Below are 23,519 nucleotides of genomic sequence, written 5' to 3'. Positions count from 1 at the left end.
TAATTCCACAAAGGCACGGCAGGATTTCGTTTCACATGTGGAAAGTGAATCCGTCGAACTGCGGATTGACCAAGCCACGGATTGGTGCAGACTTTCACCACATGGGAAAGGTAGAGGCACCGCAGCAGAGCCCCTTCGCGAACGAGTGTAATTCTTAGGTCACAATTGGAAAAAGAGGTCCCTGTCTATCAATTCACAGACGTTTTTGGCACTTACGGGCATGATCCCTACGTGGCTTAAGTCCCCTTTACATGAGAGCAAGAGTGAGCCGGAATGCCGTCAGAATTAAAGTTATTTTCTATTCCGGGGAATTCGAAGTGTCGTTTCAAGGTTGTTCGCGCGCTATTCCCTGGCCGGTTATATTCCTCTGGCCGGCTTACTCCTCTGATTTGTTCCATTTCTACGATTTTTCCAGCGATCCGGAGTCTGGTAGAGACTAGGGGTGCTTGGATGAAGACACTAGCCATGACAAAGCTGCATTACACGAGTGGTCTACTTTTACTTTTTAGTACTTTGATACCATCCTCGGCATGGAGGCAGATCCAACCCCTGTAAGCTGCTGATCTTCAGACTTCACTCTTGTCGTTTGTACTTTTTGCTCTCCCACAGTTTATCTAACCTGGATTTGAACTCATTCACAGACTTAGAGTCCACTACATCGGGACATCCTGTGTTAGGGATATGAACAGTTGCACTACTATCGGTTCTTCGCGGTTGACAATTAAAATTATCCACATAGACAAGTGGGTTATATTTTTTGCATTTTTTTGCATTTTTAATAGTGTTTCCAAGTAGTTTATCTCCCTTTAAACAAAGTTTCAGTTAAAGCAAGGAGGTTAAAAACAACCGCCTTAGTTAAAGTTTAACCACCTTGGAGTGTGTGGGGAGGGGGGCTCACACAAATTACTACTAGTACTAGTACATAGGCCATACTACAGGAAGTAGCCTACCATAATTTTGGCAGCTATTTATAATAATTTCCCTTGTCCTCATGTATTTTACAATGAAGTCAATATTTCAATAGCAAGGATCAGATGAGGTAGGTTGCCAGAAAACTGATACTTGTATCAATCATTCATGAAAAGTAAACAAAGCGATAGACGACACCGGTACCAGTTGACGACAGGTGAAGACCACGGAAAGAACCTCGCTACTAAAAGCAAGCGGTCATCAGGCCAACAAATATTCGTGCAGTCACTTACCAAGAAAGTAACCTACTGCTTTTCGGCCCGCTGATGTGTGAAGACGCTCTAGTTTTGAGCGAAGGAAGAGAAAACTTCGGGAAAGTACAACTTCCGTCCAAAACACTACAAGGGCGTCGCCATCTTTATTGTGGGAGAAACCACTATAAGAATCGCAAAGGTTGGCTTTTTCCATCTTTTAGACAAAATGTCAAACAATCAAAATTTACATTAAGTTGTGTACTTTACTCGTGCTAATATGTGTCATTCATCTCAGTATTATCACAAAGTGCGTACCTTTTTGATACATAATGTTTTGATAAAAGACCCCCTTTTCCATATGGCGCGTTCCTAAAGCCGGAAGTGAAAGCAAAGCAGAACGTTGCGATCAGTTGTGTAATGATACAACAGCATTCCTTACGACAGGGCGTGTAATAACGGCACTATAAGTAACATATAAGCCAGTTGAGAAGTATTTAATGCTCAAGAGAGCCTGCCTATCTAAGAAATCAGCGTACTTTGTATCTAGGGTCTGTTTGAGGGAACAGAGTGCCATGGCAACAGCAAGCGAACAGAACGAAGGTACGTGTACGTTTATATTATTAATTAAAGCCAGGTTGATCCAGATTGGTGCAGTGCTAGTACTACATGCATGCCGAAGAAATGCCAAGACAGAGACGCCAATCAGTTTCTAACCAATATGTAACAAGACCTCAAGTTGCTGAATTCGGCAAATTCTGGGACTAAAACAGCGTTGTTGTTGTTTTATACGACGAAACATCGAAACTGGAAGCCGAAACTATATATGATCATATATAGGACCTATACGGACCTCAACTGATGATCAACTAGTTGATAGAAGCTGCTTTTTTTTTTCTCTTTAGCTGGACAAATATCATACCATATAGAAATCGACACACAAAATTACACTGTGCATGATTTCACTCGTGATATTTAATTTGTAAACCAGTGCTTGTCCTGTTGTATATCAATTTATAGTGAAAGAGAGGTTCACCTTCTTCTGGCTGAAGGATTCACCCTTCAGTCAGTTCCATCCGTCATGGTTTAAGGTCGATGACATCATGTACTGCTGTGCCGAACAGTATATGATGTACCAGAAGGCAGGTAGGTGATAGAACTAGGATCTATTATGTTCTATAATAACTTAGCTGTTTTAGATACAAACTAGACACTTAACTCGGAACGTAATACATGGTATCTAAACCTATTTATAGCTACCGAGTGTCTTTCATTGGTCAACGGTGCATCATAGTAACGGCAGTTGCATACGATCTCTCTTTGGACACTGATCTATATGAACTGAAGTACGGCATGGTGCCGTTAATCCTATATAAACCGACACGCCCTTGCTTATTTGTATTACTGACATATCACGTGACACCTAGTCTGTTTCAACTATGCATTTTAGTTCTATTCTTAAACAGGAATTCTTGATTGGAAATGTTTGTTTTGTTTGTCTCCAATTGTTTTATCGCGAAATTGTAACATGTGTTAGAGAAGGAGAATGCAACTAGAAAGGCCGACATTTGCTTGGGTGCAAATACAGCATATTTCAGCCATACCCATTCCCACGCAACATTGGACTGTTCCAAGTCACCCCTGCGCAAAAGTGCAATATTTAAACTGTAAGTTATCCCCAAAAGAGAACTAATATTGTGAATTGATTCCAGGTCAAAACAGAGCTTGCCCAATATGAACCGGGCCCATATGGAAGAATATAATCTTCCACAGGAGCGCCTATGCATAACTGATTGGCTTTTAGAATTTCGGCAGCTCCTATTTTTCCGAGAGTGAAAAAAAAACGCATCTTCCATTCAGAAGATTTTCATCATGAAATTACATGACGCCATTCAACAATTTCCACTTCGATAACTAGGTCTAAGTACCGTCATAATCTCCTTGTGATGTGGGTACATTTATTATTGCATTGAACTTTTTTTAATCAAGTAGGGCATACGTTTTAATAATTGTCAAGCAGCTGCAGGTGTTGTGTAGTAGGAGTGTGTTGTTATTGTTGTTTTTTTCAAGCTAAAAACTTCAATCTTCTTGTTTTGTATGAGCCATTACATAAACGGACACGTCTCGAATTTTTACAAGAATTTTACCACCCTGTCGCTTCATTTCTTTTCTGAAAAATCCCAGGACCAACAAGTTAACTTGATTTGGCTTTATCTATATATTTCATTTTCCTTCGAATTCTTTGTTAAGTATATGCCCTGCATACCACTGTTAAATTGTTTTACTTTGTATGCAATCAGCCATCGGACGTAATCTTGTCTGAGTGTTGTAATTTCCTGCTCGTAGCGTGCGAGACCAGGAGGATAGGAGTTTCTACCTTGTTCGGGGGTTTCTTTTCGGAGGTCAGTGGTGATACTCTGGTACTAAGAGTGTTTTATTGGGCTCAAACTCTGGCAGTTTAAAGTTACTTACAATTTGAATGTACAAAGTTTACGTCAAAAAAGAACAACAACAACACTAACGTTAGAAGTACCTACATTTGTTTGGGAAAAAATACATGCATTCTCGCCACTGTCAAACTTACGTATCAAAACTAAACGCAAACTGTCCAATTTTCCCGCGTTTTCTGCCAAGTAAGATTTTCTCGATTGTCTCAACTAACCCCCAAAGTCAAATCTGCCAAAAATGATTGATAGTGCCATGCGGAATGTTGGTAAATTCATCGACACAGACTTGTATTCTGACGTTCAATGCACGCGTACCGTCCGCTACCGCTCAAATGACCCTGTCTGAACTCCAAATCCTCGCAAACTACAATTTCAAACCGGGCACAGGGTAACATATGGCCACTGTAAGGCTGTAATATGCATCTGTTTGTGTATAAACGGGATTGCAAGGCCCCGCTTATGAATATTAACTAGCATTCGCCTTTCTCGTCGCTGATTGGCTGGCGTCCATAAAGTAATTAACTCTCGCTCTCCCCAGACCGCTGGCACCTGGCGCCTGTGGGCTCTGGGGTCACGGGAGTTCACGGGAGAAGGCCGAAAGAAAACCAATTTCCCCTCAGAAAAGTGCAGAAATTAATAATTTGAAATTGGTTCATGCCAAAAATTTTACTTGGATCATTTTACCAACTATCTAATGCCTATCTACACCAAATTTAAGGTCATTCCATTGTAATTCAATGGTACAGGGGGTCAAAATATACCGTTGTGGTCAAAACGTGACCTTTAAACTTCAATAAAATCATTTTAGAGGCAGATATGAAAAAAATGAGAAAAAAGCACCTCGGTATTGACCCACTCTACTCTTGTGCCAAATTTCAGGTCATTCGGTCCCGGAACGACGGAGATGATTCGATTTGAAGATTTGACAGGAGAAAGAAAGAAAGAAAGAAAGAAAGAAACATTACGAATACAATATATTTCACCATACCATATCTGGTATGGCTGAAATATAATGAAAAGTACAAGGCTCCCACATTGCTTTGTGTTTGCCAGTGGTATTTGAGGACCATGAAATCGGGCAGCAGATTTTAGAGACTGATGTCCCACCTGAAATTAAGGCTCTTGGCCGCCAGGTGCGCAACTATGATGATGACATCTGGAACGCTCACTGTCAGAGGGTCGTGAAGGAGGGTAACAGATCAAAGGTACATCATTAATTGATGTTAGTTGTTTCTTTTGACAAATATACTTTAAACTGTTAGTACATTTATATTCATTTACTTCAGGACAATTGGTACCGTATGAATAATACACATGGTGATTTACGGATGTTAAAGATTTTTTCGTGACACCAATTCTAAGATTACGATTACGATTTTTCCCAGTTCACTCAGAACCCGCTTCTACTGAAAAAGCTGCTGGCGACAAAAGGTACCACACTGGTGGAAGCCAGCCCCAATGACACTAAATGGGGCATCGGTTTGCACGAGAAGAACCCGAAGGCTTTCAATAGGAGCACATGGCGAGGACAGAACCTGCTCGGAGCCATCCTTACTGAGCTCAGGGACGAACTGCTTACTGAGATGGCAGGGAGCTCAGAGGAGTCAAATAGCGGTAAGTATATATATGGACCAGTTGGTCACGTGTTCTAAGTGAATGGTCATTCCAACATGATGATGACTGAAATCAATAAATTCAGTTAGCCTTTTATGTTGTACCAAAACGCAGTATTGCTGATTGTGCTCGATCTTTAGACGTATTCCTCTTTACAACGAAATCAATCTTATTTGATCTCACCTTTTAGAAGAGGAGCAGTTCACGTTCTTCTTCCGTAAGGAGTCGCCCTTCAGCCAGTTTCATCCAGCGGAGTTCAAGGTCGATGACGTCACGTTCAATTGTGCAGAACAGTACATGATGTACCAGAAAGCAGGTGCGTGACAGAACAACGCCTACATATGTAGATTTTATATACATAGTTTGGTTTATTGGCATTTAGAGTGGTACACTGTATGTATCCGTCAGTCTTTTTCTAAAGTTTACATGAATGTCTAGTTGGGAGCATTCCGTCGCCATTATTGCCTTTCTGATAAAGAAAGTATTTACAATCGAAGGGGAGATGAAATTGAAACTACAATACTTTTACATCTGTGCGTATTTTCTTTGCGTTTGTCAGTGGTGTTTGAAGACCATGCAATCGGTCAGCAGATTCTGGAGTGTGATGTTCCACCCCAAATCAAAGCTCTTGGCCGCCAGGTGCGCAACTATAACGATGACGTCTGGAACGCTCACTGTCAGAGAGTCGTGAAAGAGGGTAACAGAGCAAAGGTACAGCATCCATTCTACTGTTCCTTTATTTATTTATTCATTTATTTATTTTACTTATTTATTCATCTCAAAACGGGTGGGTGGCTCTGCAACTTTTGAAAGTTGATTTCCAATGGGACCCACCATCTCGTACATGTGAAACAAACAAACTTGTTACATTCAGTCAAAGATAAAACGCCAGTGGACAACTTACAATAGATCGCATGAAAACTGACGTGTCAAACAAAGTAACAATTCAAACCCGATATCTTTTTGTATGTATGTATACTGCTCCTTTATTTGATTGTCTCTACATATCATCTGTCTATCTATCTATAGATAGTTATGGATGGATATAGATATGAATAGATATAGATAAACATAGATAATACGTAGATACATACAATTTCTCAGATGATGGGTAACTAATGGACGCCATACTTATTTCTTAATTTGCAGTTCACACAGAACCCGCATCTTCGGAAGGCGCTGCTTGCTACCCAAGGTACGACCCTGGTGGAGGCCAGCCCCAGGGACAGGAAATGGGGGATCGGGCTGTCTGAGAAGAACATGAAGGCACATAACAGAAAAACATGGCGGGGCCAGAACCTGCTGGGCGCCATCTTGACGGAGCTGCGGGACGAGCTGATAGCGGAGGGGGCAGGGAGCTCGGGGGAATCCAGCAGTGATGACCAGACTTGAAGACGAGTTATTGTTGTAAACGTCATCCAAGAACAACGAAAACACAGAATTAGGTGTAACTTTTATTGATAAATTCTTAAATCATTTAACATATCAACTGTTTGCAGTGACACTTGATTACTAGAAAATATGAACGATATTTCCATACGTAAAGATTACATTTGTCACGAGCAATACGCTAGTGTAGCCGTAACTTCCAACCAGATAAAAGTCGTAACTTCTCAAGCAAAAAGGTTATCAATAGGAAAACTAACGAGCAAAGTTATTCTCTTGATTTCAATATATGATTTATGATTTTAAAAAATACTAATATTTCTTTTAGATTTTCCCTATCAAACGCCTTCATCCCTGGAAACCTGCAGGGATCTGTGCCTATAAATGTATACAATTATTATTTCATTTTCATTATGAGCGAATAAAATACATATATACATCAAGGCTTACAAATCGAGCCATGTAATTTTGTGAGTACATAATGTTTTGTTTTCTTGTGATTTAAAATTTCTGTGTGTGAAAATAATCTGGTAATTTAAAAATCTTCAATGATTTAGGAAGCGTTACGGAAAATATGTACAGTGTTAGTAAGGCATATCATTCTGTTGATTGTGGAGAAACTTTGCATCGAATGATTCATCAGTAAAATCCACTACAAGGGTCTCCCATTCTGTCCTGTTATCACGTCTCTTTTAGCTCAAAGTACCTATCAGGTGCTGGGGCACTCAGCGGAAGTTGGCGTAGTGGTCAAAACTGTCCAGGTACTCCACAACAGCCTGGTAACAGAACTGGTACTGCTCCTGAGGAATAGGAGAAATGACGATTGAATGTTACCTTCTTGCACGTAAAAAGTACCTTGCTGATTTAATTTTAACCAATCCTACATTGACAAGGAAGAAACTATTTTTACTGAAGGTGTTTCTAACGTTTATGCCCTTTGATTTGTCCACCTTTTCTAACGTTTGAAATTTGTAATGTGCGGAGGTCTGCCACGTAAAATTTTTGCCTAGCTATAGTTTCAAAGAGACAGATATCCACTCGTAACTTACCAGTGTCTGCACCATGTGAGGCCGCTGTAGCCGGAGCGTCTTCACGACTTGGAAGACGTCACAGACACCCTCTGCCTTCACCCGCTCCAGCACCGTGCTGATGGCACAGAACGCTCCCGTGCGGCCGGCTCCAGAACTACAACAAAAAAATGTATTTAGACCAGGGATTTGCGAATCCAAAGTTGCGAAAATGCGCATGGAACACTTATGTAGTGTGCGCCCATTGTTTGAAACAAGTTCCACAATTGTAAAACTCGCCGAATGCGTATATGTTTATCTCTAGCCAAGGAGGTTTAGACTACATTTTCAAATCGCCTCATTTTGACATTAAAGGTCAACTACATGAACAAACCTGCAGTGCACGGTGATTGGTCCGTTGCCAGAGTGCTGCTGCTGCTTCTGGACCTGACCAATCAGATCGATCATCCCGGCGGCGTTGTCAGGGATACCGACTTCCGGCCAGCCGTGGAAGTGAAACTGTTGTACTGTGCGGTTTGTGTCGTCCTGAGAGAGAGAGAGAGAGAGAGAAAGAGAGAGAGAGAGAGAGAGAGAGAGAGAGAGAGAGAGAGAAAGAGAGAGAGAGAGAGAGAGAGAAGACTTGATTATTTAAGACATTCATTTAGTTCTTAGTTATTACGGTTTTGACTGAAAACGTATTTGAAATTAAAATTTGAAATTGAAATGAATAGGCTAAGCTGAAAGAGACGACAAACTATGGTCCCTACTATCCTTTACCTAAGAAGACATCTCCTTTCGTATAGAACTAATAATTGCATTAAAGTACAACAACATATTGACAAAGGTACATTTTAGTAACTTGCTAGCCACATGTCGCCTGTAGGGTTTTTAGGAAAGCACAACATAACAAATGGATAAGACCCAATCCTCTTCATGATGTAATATTGGAGATATCCATAGACAAAATTGAATAAATTGAAGAACGGAAACACCTGTCAGGCATTTATATCGAAGGCAAAGAGATACTTAAGTATGCTTTACAGTGCTTGATAACATGTCCATTATTAGCCATGATCAAGCCTGTAATGTTCTATGACACATACCTTATGGCTCCTTAGCGAAAATGTACGTAATGTGTACTCTGGGAAGCCCGTTGTCTCCTCTAAGGTTACAGTCAGGTCTCCATAAGACTGCAGTCCTTCGTCAGGCCAGTACATGGCGCACTTGTACTGTGGATCAATGAAACACATTGGGTTTTAGCCATTGAACGTATATGTGCAAGAGAACCATCAGTAGCTTCTTCAGATTTATCTGCTATTCTATACAATTGTTTACTACGCTAATCAGTAATAGGTAAAATAGGGAATTGGGCCTCTTATAAATCTATTACACCGGTAGTATTATTAGGACTAAATCATGCCCGTAGCCAGGATTTTGGTTGGGGGGGTTCTTTTTAGTACTTGTGGGACCATCGGGCGCGAGACTCACGCCGAAGGCGTGAGCTGCCTAGGGGGGTCCGGGGGCATGTTCCCCCGGAAAAAATTGAAATCTGAACCCTCTGAAACGCCATTTCCTGCATTTTGACGGCCAAATTTCTCGGGCTAAGTTTAATGGAATTTCTCTTAAAATACACAAGGCTTTTGGCATAAGTCTTTGAGGCCGACTCCCCCGACATATTTTCACCATGTCCGATACCAAAGGCGGGAGGCGTTGCAATGGTGGTCCGGGGAAATTTTGAATCTGGACCCTCTAAAAAGCCATTTTCTGCACTTTCTGGGGCAAATTTTGCCAATAGACTCACTAGGATTGAATGAAATGTCTATCAGTGATTAATGAAAATCAGCCATGTCTTTGAAAAAAAATCTTGGACATGAAAAAGGGGACCTCTGAGCATAAAAAAGTGGACCTTTGAGTGTGAAAAAGCGGACCTTTGAGCATGTGGGGGGGTTCTTCCGAACCCCCCGAACCCCCCCTGGCTACGGGCATGAAAATGTTCATTTATTCATTTTCTGCTTAATAACTTGATGAATTCTGCCATTTGTGAGTGTACCTGACTCTTCTCCCACAGCCCGGTGATCATGACGATAGAGCAGGAGTTCCACTCCCACACCATCCTCCAGAAGTCCTCCACAGTCCGGTCCAGCGGGCCCTGGGTAGCGATGTACGCGTCCTTCTGACGGTAACCCTTTAGCACCCAGAGTACAAATTTATACTGCCTTAATGAAAACTGCTTTGAAATCATCCAGTATTGCTAAGAACGATTCAAGCCATGTCTGAACATTTACGGTGCTCCACTTTGGGATATACCCTGTATACTAGACTTCCTGCAACTTATGATCCACTGCTTACTGAGTCACGTGCTCTATCTGCATAAGGTGACGTCACGACAGTAGTGGATTCTTCATTCCTTGACAAAGACTGTTGGTGTTCAGTCGAACATTTGGGTAAGTCAAATTTTTGTGTTGGTTACTTTTCAGTTCAACTAGTTCAATAACCCCGTATACTAAACTGCCAGCTTGACATTGCTTGGATACGTTTAGACAAGGTATCAGAAGAAGAAAACTAGTTTACTCTCCATTATAGGGGTCGGGAAACAAGGTGATCATAAAGAGCATTTCTGTTAATAGCAAATAGCAACTCACGTCAATGAAGGAAGCGTTGATGTAGTCGCCTCCCTTCACACCCAGTTTGGGCTGCAGAATCACCCGGGAGGTGTCGTCTGGAAAATAGGGGATTCTGGTCAGCAGAGGGACACGCATATGTTGTTTTGGGATTGATCTATACTTAATAGTTACGATTTCATCTATCAGCTCTAGTGTCAATCGCTTTATAGGAGGATCCGGGTTTTCAATCTATTGCGTTATTTCATTCACTACTACTTTTTCGACCTTGCCACCAAGATCATTACTAAGTTGTTAAAGCTGAATTGATTATACTCTATTGACACTCTAGATGCAATATCATGTGGATAAACCTGCTTCAAGATTTCATGGTCTTCAAACAACCCCTAACCAGGACGATATAGGTGGTTACCAACCTTTAAGTCTGACAGCACATTTAAAAAGGTGTATTGTCTCGCCACATAGTTTCCAAATTGTATATAGATGTAGATGCATATAATGAACAGACACTAACAGGTTTCAAACTGTATATAGATGTAGATACATATATCGATTAACACTTACAGGGCAGGACTTGCAGTACCCTGTTTTTGGACAAGTTTTCAGGAAGATTTCCTGACCGCATATTCGCCTTATCTATCGGGATACGGATCAGTTTCTGAAAAAAAGAAATGTACATAGTTGAGAATAGAGGAAATGATCAGTTCAACCAGATAGGCAATTTACATTTCACAATTCAACTTTTGCCGATTAAAGATACATGATTTCTGAGAAAAGAAATACATCATTATCTTCAGAAAACTACAGCATGTAGTTATATCGAGTCATCTCGTTATTGACAGGGTGTTCATGATTCTAGTCTGTCACAATCTAGTCACAATCTAGTCACAATTCTAGTCACAATCGCTCGCTGGCTGGGGTTAATGACGGCAATTTTAGGGCCGGCCGCTAGGGGCGCGATTTTAGTCAGGCTATTCATGACACTATTACGATCATAAAAATGAATACCTGAAACTCTGCCTCTATACCAGTCTTGCCCGTCTCCGGATCCACCGTCCTCAGGTTCTGCATGTAGCGGTGGATGTTGGTCACTTCCGTCTCCGTGTCTCCGTACAGGTGCTGCTCCAACAGGGCTTTGAAGATGAACACGTACTGGGCCTAAATTAATGGAAGAGAGGCACAATGATTCTACACACCAAAGCACTTCGCATTATGTAGTGTTGGTGCTATGGGACAGAAAGTTTCGGTATGGAGCGTTGAGAGGGCCGCCAGTCTTAGCTATGAATCTTTCAAATGCAAATCACTATCTAGAACGTGGATCTGCAGATTAAAGATGTAACTATAATTTTGTTCAACCGACCTTTATACAGCCAAGATCACCGATAGAAAAAGCATATAATGCTTCTTTTCTTTATAAAATTTCGAAAAATAGTTGAAAGTTGTCGCCTTACCGCCGTTTGCACCATGTTGCTCCTGTTCTGACGCATGTCTGACACGAACCCGAACACGTCCACCTTCTGTTCTTCCTTGATCATGTCCAACATGGCGTCAATAGTGATGAAGGTGCCTGTTCGGCCTACTCCGGCACTGTGCAGTGTAAAACAAGCGCTTAGTCCATAATCTACAGAATCCGTTGGGTAATTTGTATCATCATATTGCCAGGCGCCGTGAACCAATCAGAAGGCCCCATTCCATGATGGTTATGACACCATAGCACATAGATTCCGGCCAGCCCGGCATGTATCGCTCCTTCTGATTGGTCAGAATGAATCGACACAGGTGTCGATGCTCATAAAACTACCTCGTTTGCTTCGCTCACTCGGTTGTTTTATTCCGTGGTTATAGCAAAGGCGTCATAACACCATATACATCTTGGGACGGGTCATTAAACCTTAATTGTTGGCTTACTTCTCGAGAGTACTTGCACCACTATACGTCTATCTCAAATCTTACAGTGCCTTTTACCTGACTTTGTGAAGGCTTGTTAAGTAATTAGTGTTGTCAAATGAATTCCATATTTACATATAGCCGTTTTACAAACCTGCAGTGGACGACGATTGGTCTACTGTCAGCTGTCAGGGTTGACGTCACAGTTTTCCTGAACTTGAGCAATCCCATGGGGCTCCGGGGCAGCCCGAAGTCAGGCCAGCCGGTGAAGTGGAAGTGACTGACCTTACGTGACTTCATATCACTCTGTAACAAATATCAGATGTTTCAATTTAGCTTGATTTGTCGTATGTCAATTACCTTATAAGCCAAGTCGAACTTTTTACTCACTCAAAGAAAGAGAAGTCGAACCCAATAAGAATTTAGAGTTAGCTTTTAGATTAGAATACACGCCTGTTGAACACTATTTGTCCATCCAATTTTATGTTACTTGCAATTTGCCCTCGTGCAAGAATTTGTAATAAACATGTTACTATTCGGAATACAGTTAGCCATTTTTTGCCATTTCGAAATATTGTAGGTGAGAGGACCTTGCAAACCATTTATCTAAGTATACATCTGGCAATATCCATACCTTACGTATGAGAAGCACCCTGGTGACGTAGTCCACCATCGGTACGGTCTCGGCTAAAGTCACGGTTATACCACCATCCTCACTGTCTGCAGCGTACAGCTGTTCACCACTGTCCGGCCAGTACTGGCTGCACTTTTTCTAGAAAAGGATAGAAAATGTTTCTATAATGTAAACTAGTGTCCCCTACCTATCTGGTAATGCTCTTAAACATTTCAAAGATATTGATAACTTAAACTGATATTGCAATAGGCATGCCAGTTTGGTCAGAAATAAGCCCATTGTATACGTTATCACCTCTTATGTCTTATTACATCTTAACATCGTATGTCTCTCTCTCTACTACATCTTAATCAAAAGATGCGTATCTATCCCTACCTTTCCCTTTTCCTCCAGGTTGGTTACCATGACGATTGCTGTTGAGCCAGTCTCCCAGATCATCCTCCAGAAGTCATCTATAGTGTTGTCCATTGGACCTGAAAAGACCAATTAATCAAAGCCCTGATGAAATAAATTTTAGTAGAGTGGCATTTCAAATTCGACTTTAATTCCAGCGTAAGACGTTAATTACATTTTGCTTCACTTTAATACAGTTTGGCGACACATTGACTATAAATTAATATTGTTAGAATGAATCATAAACTACATACCTTGTGCTGCTATGTATTTTCTCTCTTCTCGGTAGCCCTAAACCACGAATGGGATCAAAAAAAATTATCACAGAAAGCAGATATTGATCACAATAGCCTGATACGCAAGAGATATCATGATATTGTTTCCTAATTTCCTACAGTTTTCTTTCATATCACCTTCACTACTTTGTTAAAGTCAGCACTTTCCTTTGTTGAATTTACAGGCAAAGAAAACAACAAAGACAAATGGATAAACTTACGTCAATATATGAAGCATGAATGTAGCCAGATCCGGGCACACCTTCGATCGGAGTCAGCGTGACCAGACCGTTGTCATCTGTCATAGAGACGTTATACATTTAGTAGGTAATAGATGTTTTAATGTACATGTATGTATTTGTGATCTTTGGTGTTTTTTTAACACCTGAAATAAAGAAGAAAGAAAGAAAGAAAGAAAGAAAGAAAGAAAGAAAGAAAGAAAGAAAGAAAGAAAGAAAGAAAGAAAGAAAGAAAGAAAGAAAGAAAGAAAGAAAGAAAGAAAGAAAAAAGAAAGAAAGAAAGAAAGAAAGAAAGTAGTGGACAAGCGAAGATTGAGATTAGAGAACAACGGCAAAGAAAGGACAATCATGTCCATCAGCCTGTCATTGTTTATATGAATATTTAGTAAGAGCACCATCCTCGGTAGTTACTGATATCTATCCCTTATCTTGCTAAAGGTGGAGAGCCAACGATAACTACAGGGGATTGTACCAAGGCTACATGGTCATACAAACATTGTGCAAAATTCCTTGACATAATAAGCGACAAGTTTTTAAAAGCATAACACATCAACTCACACGCGATGATGTTTTTGAACCTGTTTCTCGAGGCGTTCTCCTGATTGTAGTATGCCTCCGCGCGTTCTCTTCCAAAGGGTGCCGGCAGTGACTGGGATGAAACAATGCAAATTGTCAAAGGATAATTAATTAGTCCTTGTAAATGAACATTTCAATTTCTTATTAAAACTAGTTAAACACAATCAAGTTGCAGTAAGGAATCCTAACCTGGTATTCCTGTGTGAAGAGCTGGTCGTCGTGTGCGTGCCGACGGTTGAACTCTCTCTCGAGTTTCTCAATCGGGATCGGCTGTCTGAAGTCTAAATCTTTCTTGGAACCTGGCAGACAAATCTCATCATCAATAAACTATTTGATTTGTTGAGTGATGTTCTTCGGTAAATTTCTAACAGAAGTACTTGACTATTTTGAACCCTGTACAATTCTTCATTCGATCGAATTGAAGCATTGATGTTTAAGGGGGGTTGTCGTCTAAATTCAGAACGATTCAACTCAAGATGTATCTATCACAAACAGATGGTTTATTTGAGAAGACACTGCACTCACTGAATTTTCTTCGTTTGATACTCAGTAGCGGCTTAGGCTTGGCGACAGGCGCTTCGTCGTCCAGAGTAGCGGGTCCAACGACTCCCATCTCCTCTTCTTCACCAGCGTGCCATCTCGGGGGGAGGGGCGGAGGTACCAGGTCATTCTCCTTTGCTGCCTGCCGTCTTCTATATGGTGTAATGTCAAGAAGAAATAGTTCACTTTTATTAAACACACCTAAATTACAAGGCCTTCTCTGTCTAAATGTGTCCGGTAAGCTAACCCTGTGCTAATAATATAACGGTTACAAATGATTTCAATTGTTATTTGCATCCTTTTTACAAAACATTCATGTAAAGTTACCATAATACCCCCCTCACATTAGGCGAAAATCGATCGGACGACGAGTCTGCGAGCTCTAAATTACGAGGAGGCATGACCCCGACAGGAAGGGGGGAACTCTGACATTTCTTCGTCGGCAGCAGGGTCTTGCCTCCTCGTAATTTAGAGCTCGCAGACTCGTCGTCCGATCGATTTTCGCCTAATGTGAGGGGGTATTAGGAGTTCTACTTTGATGATGTCGTAGAGTGCTTTTAAAGCTCAGACATACTGACACTGCTGATATAACGTCGCCAGTTGGATATTACAAGTAACAAGAAGTGTACCTGTAGAAGACCAGGCCCACCACTGCTGCGGAGATGATCACCACAGCTGCCACTATGCCTCCTACGATCCCTCCAACAGGGGAACCTTGCTCCTGGTTGCCTTTGCAAGAAAAGACAACATAATGTAGTCTTATGATGAACTCGGTAATGCATTGCAAAAATGAGACGACCAGACAAATACAATATATATATAAGTGATTTTGAATAAATATACGATAATACCCCCACCCCCCACCATCCTCCCCACACAAAATTATTCTTGCATACCTGATATACCTGATGTGGTGACAGGTGTTATGTACGCAGATGACTTCTGTGCCTGAAAAAGATATCAAAACTTATATTGATCGTGGTCTTACAATCAAATTGGACGACGTAGAGTGGAATAAATGAGATTCAAACGTTTTGTACGCAGTACCCGCTATGTAACCATACATTTGTGAATCATTAAAACAGTATGGGCATATGATTTAAGATCAAATTGACGATAGATCGATATGCCTAGCACACCGTTACCATATTACAAATTGTTTTATAGGCTACATGGCTTTAGGGACTACCCATTTGTACTAAATACTGACAAGAACAGAATTAAGAAACGCTAAATCTCAAAGGGAACACTGTACCTGCGATGTTGCTCTTTTCCGTCTGTTCCCAGCACCAACGTAAGCCCGGACGGTTGCTGTATAAGCGGACCCGGGAGACAGTTGCCGGTTGCCCGGCTGTTGTGCTCCTTCCACCGCCCCGACCTGACAACACGGGTCCGTGCACTCATCCCCGCTGCCTATCGTGACGTCTCCACTGACGTAGCTGTTTCTATGACGTTAAGAGTAAAGTTGTCATTAGCATGCGACATCATTGTGGTTGGAATAGTCAGATCTGTATGCCGTGTGTGTTATGTATATAGATTTGTGAGAGCTAAGAAATGATCAATTCTGAGAAGAAATTGCAAAGAATTTTTCAGGTTTGATCATTCACTCAGCATGGCAGAAAGCACAACTGGTATATTCACTTCAATTCAAGTACTCTATAGTCTTTGGTTTTGCTATAGCTACTGCGAATAACATCAAATCATGCTTTTGAAATGTCATTATTTTGGCCCTAGCATACAGATAAAACAAACAATAAAAACGTGGTCAGACAAAACTATGTTGCCGCATTTTGCTTACCCGGAGAATGCCAGTGCAATGTACGGAGTGGTTCTTCCTGGAGGAAGGGCATTTGGGGTCAGGATGACGTCAGGAGCTCCCATCCGGGTACTCAGCTGCGCAAGACTTTCTCCACCCTCCATAGGGACCACGATGACGTGGTAGCAACTGGTGTGTACGTCAGAGCAAGATACATGTTGGTAAGGTTCACAGTAAAATATGGAAAGACAACCTTTTCAGCATGAAAACTAAACAAAGTGATCATGTCATCAACTGAACTGAAAATTGGTAGCGAGAAGGTGCAGCTTTATTGAACGTAGCTACGTCTGTCATAAGTTTAAAAACTGACCAATCAGTATGTAGAACATTTTGGCGCCGATTTTTTTAAGTACGTAATCATACCTTATGGGTCCGTTTCGACTGCTGATGTCCGGAAGTGTCATAGTGAATGAGGTTGACGTCGCGGATGGGTCTACAGTGTTCACTACTGGAATGGACGCAGGTGGCTCTGGAAAACACAATCCGATGTAAAGTTAGGCCTGATCCTGCAATATTTACTTACAAACACAAGATAAGATCACCTGGTAATAGAATTACACACCAGCCAGCGAAGCACTTGTCAAACACCGAAGGACGACTTTATTGGTTGACTCATTTAGATAAAGGTGCATAATGAGAGAACGTATAATCTATCAGGCATCTCCCTATTTTTCTCACCTACACGCTCTACCCTACAGGTTCTCTCCTCACTGCTTGCCCCTGCTGCGCAGGTCTTGGCTCTGACGGTGACGTGGATCAGGGAGTAAGGCGGAAACACATCAAGTGATGACGTCCATGTCAGGTTCTGTACATGTGTGGATCCTACAGGGTCAGCTTCTGCGGCTGAGACTGACTGAGAATTCAGCTGTGTTGCTGTTGTAGTCACCTGTGTTCAAAATACAGAATATGCAAATGCTTCAATTAATAGTCAAGCGCCAGGAAAATATTTAAGAGTCATTGCAGGAGAAAACCAGGCAAAACCAGGCAGAGGTCGGAAGATGGGGGTCAGCCAAATCAACTCAAACTTTTTATGTGTGATAGGTATGGGGAACTATGAACAGCCATATGATTAAATCCCTCCAGCTATTTTTCGTTATGGCGTTCTGGGGCCCCCCTCTGAGACCCTCCAAAATCAAACTATCGATGACTGAAAATTACTGAAATTGCGATGCCTATTCTGATACTTCTGATTAAGATATGACAAAAAGTTTTATATTCCCATATTTCATGTCTTCTTAAGTTTTACTGACAAAAATTTGAAGATGAAGTATTGAAATTAAGAGGGTGTTACAGGGGGTTACCAGAACCAACGAAAACACAATTTTCAACTCTCTGAATTTCTGTGATATTTAAGGGGCTTGTTCTCCGACAACCAGCAATTTAAATGAATGGTTTTACCTTTACTATGGAGAGGAATATCTACTAATTGAAAATCAAGCGTCGTCTAATTGGGCCATGTATACCACGAGCCGTGAGCGGGGGGTCTTTATGGGGATTTTCCAGGTTTTTGACTATGTTAAAACAGGTAATAACTGCTCACTATATGGGCTAATGGATGGCAACTTTTTGGTGTCCCTGTGTAGGATCATTGCTTAATTGTCAAAAATGCTTCAACTAATTGCAAGTAATTATTGGGGCTCTGTATGGGGGATATAAGGCTACTTGAAAATGAATTATGCTGGTTTTACCCACATTTGTTGCTCTGTAAGTCCTCAAATAGTACATAGTACTTACAGAATCATAATGATTACGTATTTACCATGTGGTACTTAATAAAAGAGGCTCTGCATGGGGGTTATCAGGTCTCCACGTACATGATATACTCTAACCGTCATTGCATCAGAACTCTGGCAGAAGCGAGAAGAACTCGGTCAGCAATCTTCTGCGCATACTTTGCATGTGAGATAGGTGGGTTGGGGAATTATAAATTAAGAGCCATCGAATTAAAAGTCCCATGTTCTTTATAGTATAGAGTTATGGATCCCAATGGCTGCAGTAATTACGACGGGCGATGAAGGCAAGTATGATGTGGAGTGTTTTGTCCACATTTTCAATAACTGCCGACAGGACTGGTCAGCTGTCTGTGCTATTCTGCAAAGTGTACTTGAGACCGTCAAGTCCGAGAATCTTTTACTAATAAAAGTGTTTTTGAGAAATTGAAGGGTGCTATCACTGTTCTCTGCTGATGTTGTCTCTGCCAGCGATCGGTCAGAAAACTAGCATATCAGTTCTGCGCTTAGACTTCTCAGACCCTCAGGAGGCAAGGACATTTGTGACCGCAAGATAGCATCAATGAAGACTCATAAGACGGTACGTCAATGAAAAACATGATGTCTTGACCGTTGAAGACATGAAAGAAGCGTCGGAGTTCCATGGAGGCATAGAGGACTGTAGAATTGCGGTGACACAAACAGGTGAAGCAAACTAAGAGCAGTGCAAGGCAAAAATGGGAAGGTATCAAGTCATAGAACAATTTCTTGTTTGCAACTGATTGAGACATACTAGTACGAGTCTGGAGAGCCTTTAAATTTGGTGTTGGGGTTGGAGAAGTGGTGAACTTTGCCACGGTGCCACAGATACATGACCTTCCAACCCTGACACATCACCGTTTGGTACCCCACAGTCACAAGTTACATCACAACATCGGCAGTTGGTCAAAGTCAGCGTTGTTCTGCTGCCCTGAGCCAGGATATATGACAGCCTTCAGCTCAGCCAACAAGCTAGAAGACGTCGGAGAACACTTTAAAGAACTGGAGCGGGATTCCAACGTTACATAGTATTATTACATTGTACAACAGAACAAGCAGTGGGCTCAAGCTGTGACTGCTCATGGCTAGGGGTGGGTACCAGTACAGAAAATTCAGGTCCAGGTCCGGCTCAGGTCCAGAGGATCAGGTCCAGGTCCATTCCTGAACCTGATTCATTATGTGAGAACTTGTGAATGGACGATATGCAAAACAATGGTCCATTTTGCTGAAAAAATCTGTATTGTGTAGTATTCGACTCCCACTGGTGTTTTAAAAATCCTACAAGGCTAACTACCTCTGTACGAGTGACAGTGTAAAAGTTGGTAAAATTACTATAGAGTGTACTCTGCTTCGCTCTTGTTATTGGCCTCGACCGATAACCCCGAAAACGTGTGGATGCCTGATCATATAATCAGTTCATTTTTCAATCGGTCCAACATCCGGTCCATCGATTTTTTTCAGGTCCGGTTTTTCTGGACCGGTGCAATGAGGAAAACCGGTATTGTACCGGTATCCAGCCCTACTCATGGCCCTGGCCTATCCTCACAGTCACAAGGAGAAGAATCCAGATTGGGCGTCATACCAAGTTGTCAATGAAGGCTAGGCAATCCGGACGAGGAAATGCGGCCAATGGATGTCAGACAAGATGAAAACTTAGGCCTATCTGACTGACATTTTCAATCGGGGGCTACGTCTGGGCAGAAAGCTGGTGCTGTGCAAGTGGCCCACGAGATGTGCACAGCACGTTAGGGAATCTGATGGCAAGCGGTTGTTCCAGCCCAGCGAGTGGCACACAGCCAAGCAGATTACAAGCTATTTTACAAGACTTTCAGCAGCACAAAGACAGCAAGAAAGCACAGAATCTGTGGTCACTGACATGGAAGCGATGGATGAGGAAAGCGAGTGGCATGCAGGCCCTTTGAAAGACAGTGTATACTTTAATTCTAAGTATTGACTGCAGTCATGTTGTCATGTTTGAAGACACAAACTTGTGCAAACTGGCTAAAACCAAAGGTCTCAAATCAATAAAGCTAAAGCAACTGAAGTGCATAACAGATCATTTCCATCTACCCATTACAGGTTCTACGACAAGGAAAGTCATACAGGCATTAGAGAATATCCTATCCACATGTAGATGTGTTGATTTTAATTGTAATTTGACAAAGTTTTGTAAGATGATTTTTACAACTGTGTAGAAACTCTGTTCCAAATATGTGAATTTTTAGGCCTAGCCACAATTGTAATCTCTTACCCTTTGCAGGTAAAAAATTACATCAGATCCAGCTTATTGTACTAGTCCAAGAAAACTGAATGTGTGCATTTGTGAATATGCATTTCAGCAGTGCGTTTGTGTATTTTGCAGACTGTATGATCCATTGTAATAGGGTTCTAAATGTAGGTTTCTCATAGACTTAATGTTTCTAGTCTGTCCTTATGGTGATGAATAAATGAGCAGTCAGGCATACTAACAAACCATTGGTATACTTTTACACATCGTATTTGGTAATAGCTAAAATTCTTTGTTAGGGTCATGTTTCTATGTTGTAGATTGCCTATCATAGTATGCGGTCATTCATGTGGCCTGCAGTGCAGTAAATAGTATGTGGAGTATACTGATAACCCCCATGTAGATCCTTTTTCATTATGTATCACATGGGGAAAGCACACTTTGTAAGGGACTTATACTAATTGACGTCTTAGAGATACTTAGATGTGTAAAAGCAGCTTAATTTCATTTCACATATCCTTATATGCCCCATACAGAGCCCAAATGAATAGCAGTAATTAGTTATAGCTTCTTTTGACGGTTAAAAAGACAGAGACACAAATAAATGACATAACTTACCCCATATTGAGCACTTACAGAGCAACAAATGTGGGTAAAACCAGCATAATTCATTTTCAAGTAGTCTTATATCCCCCATACAGAGCCCCAATAATTACTTGCAATTAGTTGAAGCATTTTTGACAATTAAGCAATGATCCTACACAGGGACACCAAAAAGTTGCCGTCCATTAGCCCATAGTGAGCAGTTATTACCTGTTTTAACATAGTCAAAAACCTGGAAAATCCCCATAAAGACCCCCCGCTCACGGCTCGTGGTATACATGGCCCAATTAGACGACGCTTGATTTTCAATTAGTAGATATTCCTCTCTACAGTAAAGGTAAAACCATTCATTTAAATTGCTGGTTGTCGGAGAACAAGCCCCTTAAATATCACAGAAATTCAGAGAGTTGAAAATCGTGTTTTTATTGGTTCCGGTAACCCCCTGTAACACCCTCTTAATTTCAATACTTCATCTTCAAATTTTTGTCAGTAAAACTTAAGAAGACATGAAATATGGGAATATAAAACTTTTTGTCATATCTTAATCAGAAGTATCAGAATAGGCATCGCAATTTCAGTAATTTTCAGTCATCAATAGTTTGATTTTGGAGGGTCTCAGAGGGGGGCCCCAGAACGCCATAACGAAAAATAGCTGGAGGGTTTTAATCATATGGCTGTCCATAGTTCCCCATACCTTTCACACATAAAAAATTTGAGTTGATTTGGCCGACCCCCATCTTCCGACCTCTGCCTGGTTTTCTCCTGCAATGACTTTTAAGATTCTGGAGAGAGAATTCTACAGCCGCGACACATCAGCTCTGATGCGGATGATTGATTGATTGATAGATTGACTGATTCATTCATTCATTGATAGGTTGAAGAATCTAGTCCCTCTTTATATCGTATCATTGTTCTTAGAAAATGCAGGTACACACTTAACAAATAGATAAAACTTAACATATTAATAGATACTCACTTAACAATTAAACAAAACCTTTTCTTACCAAGTATCCAGTAATATCCCCAGTCGACATGGATGGAGGGGTCCAGTCTATTCCACACATACCATCTTGAGTATGAGAAGTAATAGATGGCGCAGATGGACCTGCAATAGAAATATGTATCAATTTCATATTGCAAATTTCTGTAATTACTGTAATGCTAAAACACACCATTCAATTTGGTACATAGCTATGTGTAGTAATCGAAGGACTCGTATTATGACCAGAAGTTACAGTACATGTATGGACGAAAGACGACAGAAGAAACGGAACAAACTATGTATACTTACAGCCATCACTTGATTGAGCCTGTACCTGATCGCTGTTCGCTCCTCTGTATACATTATTGAAGGCGGAAACCTATAGAGGATATACAAACAACCTTAAGATCATGTTCTTGTTTCGTATCTGGCCTTGACACTATTGTAATGCAACGTATGCTAGAAACATTGTGTCTGAGACTAATTTGAAATTGTAATTTGTTTGTCTAACACGTACCGTAATAGAGTAGTTCTGTACAGGCTGAAGCTCTCCAACATCGTCTCCAGAAATCACATACTCCAGCTGGTTACCCTGAAAAGCGGCCGATGTGTTAGTCACATAGATGACCTGGTTGTCATGGTGAAGTCTCAGCGTGTACCCCCACAGTTCCCCGTTGACGCTCTGTGGCCGTGTCCACCTGACCTGTAGTGCGATGGTCCTGTTCTGACCTGATGCGTCACAGTTGCAGCTGTTCGCATCAGAAAATTGCACAGACAATGGTTTGGTAGGATCTGCAAGAAAAGGGAAATATTATTCGTCGATAAGGATCTTAGACAGCACCTGTGATAGCTGAATTTCACAATTGTTAACGAATAAGTAAAAATGATTTTACAGTTTGTGAATGTACAGAATTCAACGTAAAATGGATTTCTATCTCAAGACATCAATCAAAGACATACAAAACTCTGCTGTCCTGGCCGTGATGCAGTCGCTGTAGTCCCCTGCCCCTCCATTGGTGTGCCCACGGACTCGGAACGTGTACACGGTGTAGTAGGTCAGGTTTTGGATGTCGTACGAGGTACCCGCTCCCGTTGAGTTCACCGTTTGGGTGAGCTGAGCTTCCGTACAGTCTGAAGTGAGGCCATACTGGATGGTATAGCCTGTTATTACTCCAGGTTGAGACGGGGCCTGCCATGTCAGAGTCAGGGACTCATGAGTGACGGCAGTCTGACGAAGTGAAGAGGGCGGTCCTGGAGCTGTTATAGATATGAAATAACTCATTATCATAGAGAAGAGATCACATGTACAGAGAAGGTAATCATGAAATTTCCTGAAATGTATGATTTAGTTTATCACTTGATAA

General features: G+C 41.3%; 3 protein-coding genes across 3 annotated transcripts in view; 1 reads left to right on the top strand and 2 right to left on the bottom strand.

Annotated features, from left to right (window-relative positions):
• LOC118431447 (small integral membrane protein 15-like) overlaps positions 1 to 1,374 on the bottom strand; it is a 3,000-nt gene extending 1,626 nt beyond the window's left edge. Inside the window, exon 1 of the mRNA XM_035842687.1 lies at positions 1,203 to 1,374. The gene's annotated coding sequence lies outside the window, so the exon portion shown is untranslated. The remainder of the gene's footprint in view (positions 1 to 1,202) is intronic.
• A 176-nt stretch (positions 1,375 to 1,550) lies between these two features.
• On the top strand, positions 1,551 to 7,073 carry LOC118431425. The gene is made up of 7 exons (XM_035842654.1): positions 1,551 to 1,763; positions 2,181 to 2,306; positions 4,661 to 4,812; positions 4,993 to 5,221; positions 5,412 to 5,537; positions 5,781 to 5,932; positions 6,371 to 7,073. Exons 1-7 carry the CDS (start codon positions 1,661 to 1,663, stop codon positions 6,611 to 6,613), a joined length of 1,131 nt encoding a protein of 376 aa, XP_035698547.1. The 5' UTR covers positions 1,551 to 1,660; the 3' UTR covers positions 6,614 to 7,073.
• LOC118431365 (receptor-type tyrosine-protein phosphatase F-like) overlaps positions 6,663 to 23,519 on the bottom strand; it is a 22,734-nt gene continuing 5,877 nt past the window's right edge. Inside the window, exons 8-34 of the mRNA XM_035842497.1 lie at positions 23,116 to 23,412; positions 22,673 to 22,947; positions 22,465 to 22,534; positions 22,178 to 22,278; positions 17,274 to 17,481; positions 16,959 to 17,064; positions 16,578 to 16,724; positions 16,035 to 16,224; positions 15,676 to 15,727; positions 15,409 to 15,508; positions 14,765 to 14,931; positions 14,429 to 14,538; positions 14,222 to 14,312; positions 13,646 to 13,722; positions 13,404 to 13,440; positions 13,132 to 13,229; positions 12,757 to 12,894; positions 12,277 to 12,428; positions 11,687 to 11,822; positions 11,244 to 11,393; positions 10,800 to 10,893; positions 10,257 to 10,333; positions 9,665 to 9,799; positions 8,718 to 8,843; positions 8,009 to 8,160; positions 7,657 to 7,792; positions 6,663 to 7,407 (exon numbers count right to left, since the gene is read on the bottom strand). Of these exons, the coding sequence (XP_035698390.1) occupies positions 7,333 to 7,407; positions 7,657 to 7,792; positions 8,009 to 8,160; positions 8,718 to 8,843; positions 9,665 to 9,799; positions 10,257 to 10,333; positions 10,800 to 10,893; positions 11,244 to 11,393; positions 11,687 to 11,822; positions 12,277 to 12,428; positions 12,757 to 12,894; positions 13,132 to 13,229; positions 13,404 to 13,440; positions 13,646 to 13,722; positions 14,222 to 14,312; positions 14,429 to 14,538; positions 14,765 to 14,931; positions 15,409 to 15,508; positions 15,676 to 15,727; positions 16,035 to 16,224; positions 16,578 to 16,724; positions 16,959 to 17,064; positions 17,274 to 17,481; positions 22,178 to 22,278; positions 22,465 to 22,534; positions 22,673 to 22,947; positions 23,116 to 23,412 (3,497 nt within the window). The 3' untranslated portion in view covers positions 6,663 to 7,332. The remainder of the gene's footprint in view (positions 7,408 to 7,656; positions 7,793 to 8,008; positions 8,161 to 8,717; positions 8,844 to 9,664; positions 9,800 to 10,256; positions 10,334 to 10,799; positions 10,894 to 11,243; positions 11,394 to 11,686; positions 11,823 to 12,276; positions 12,429 to 12,756; positions 12,895 to 13,131; positions 13,230 to 13,403; positions 13,441 to 13,645; positions 13,723 to 14,221; positions 14,313 to 14,428; positions 14,539 to 14,764; positions 14,932 to 15,408; positions 15,509 to 15,675; positions 15,728 to 16,034; positions 16,225 to 16,577; positions 16,725 to 16,958; positions 17,065 to 17,273; positions 17,482 to 22,177; positions 22,279 to 22,464; positions 22,535 to 22,672; positions 22,948 to 23,115; positions 23,413 to 23,519) is intronic.

The sequence above is a fragment of the Branchiostoma floridae genome, chromosome 15 (genome assembly GCF_000003815.2).
Source record: "Branchiostoma floridae strain S238N-H82 chromosome 15, Bfl_VNyyK, whole genome shotgun sequence".
Lineage (NCBI taxonomy): Eukaryota > Metazoa > Chordata > Leptocardii > Amphioxiformes > Branchiostomatidae > Branchiostoma > Branchiostoma floridae.
Note: the sequence above shows the minus strand (reverse complement) of the source record. Positions and strands in the feature narration are given on the sequence as shown.

Excerpts from the sequence above, each read along its gene's own strand:
- LOC118431425 (XM_035842654.1), top strand. The coding sequence starts at position 1,661 with ATGCTCAAGAGAGCCTGCCTATCTAAGAAATCAGCGTACTTTGTATCT. Across the intron at positions 1,764-2,180 it reads AGCAAGCGAACAGAACGAAG|TGAAAGAGAGGTTCACCTTC; the intron begins GTACGTGTACGT and ends ATCAATTTATAG. Across the intron at positions 2,307-4,660 it reads TATGATGTACCAGAAGGCAG|TGGTATTTGAGGACCATGAA; the intron begins GTAGGTGATAGA and ends TGTGTTTGCCAG.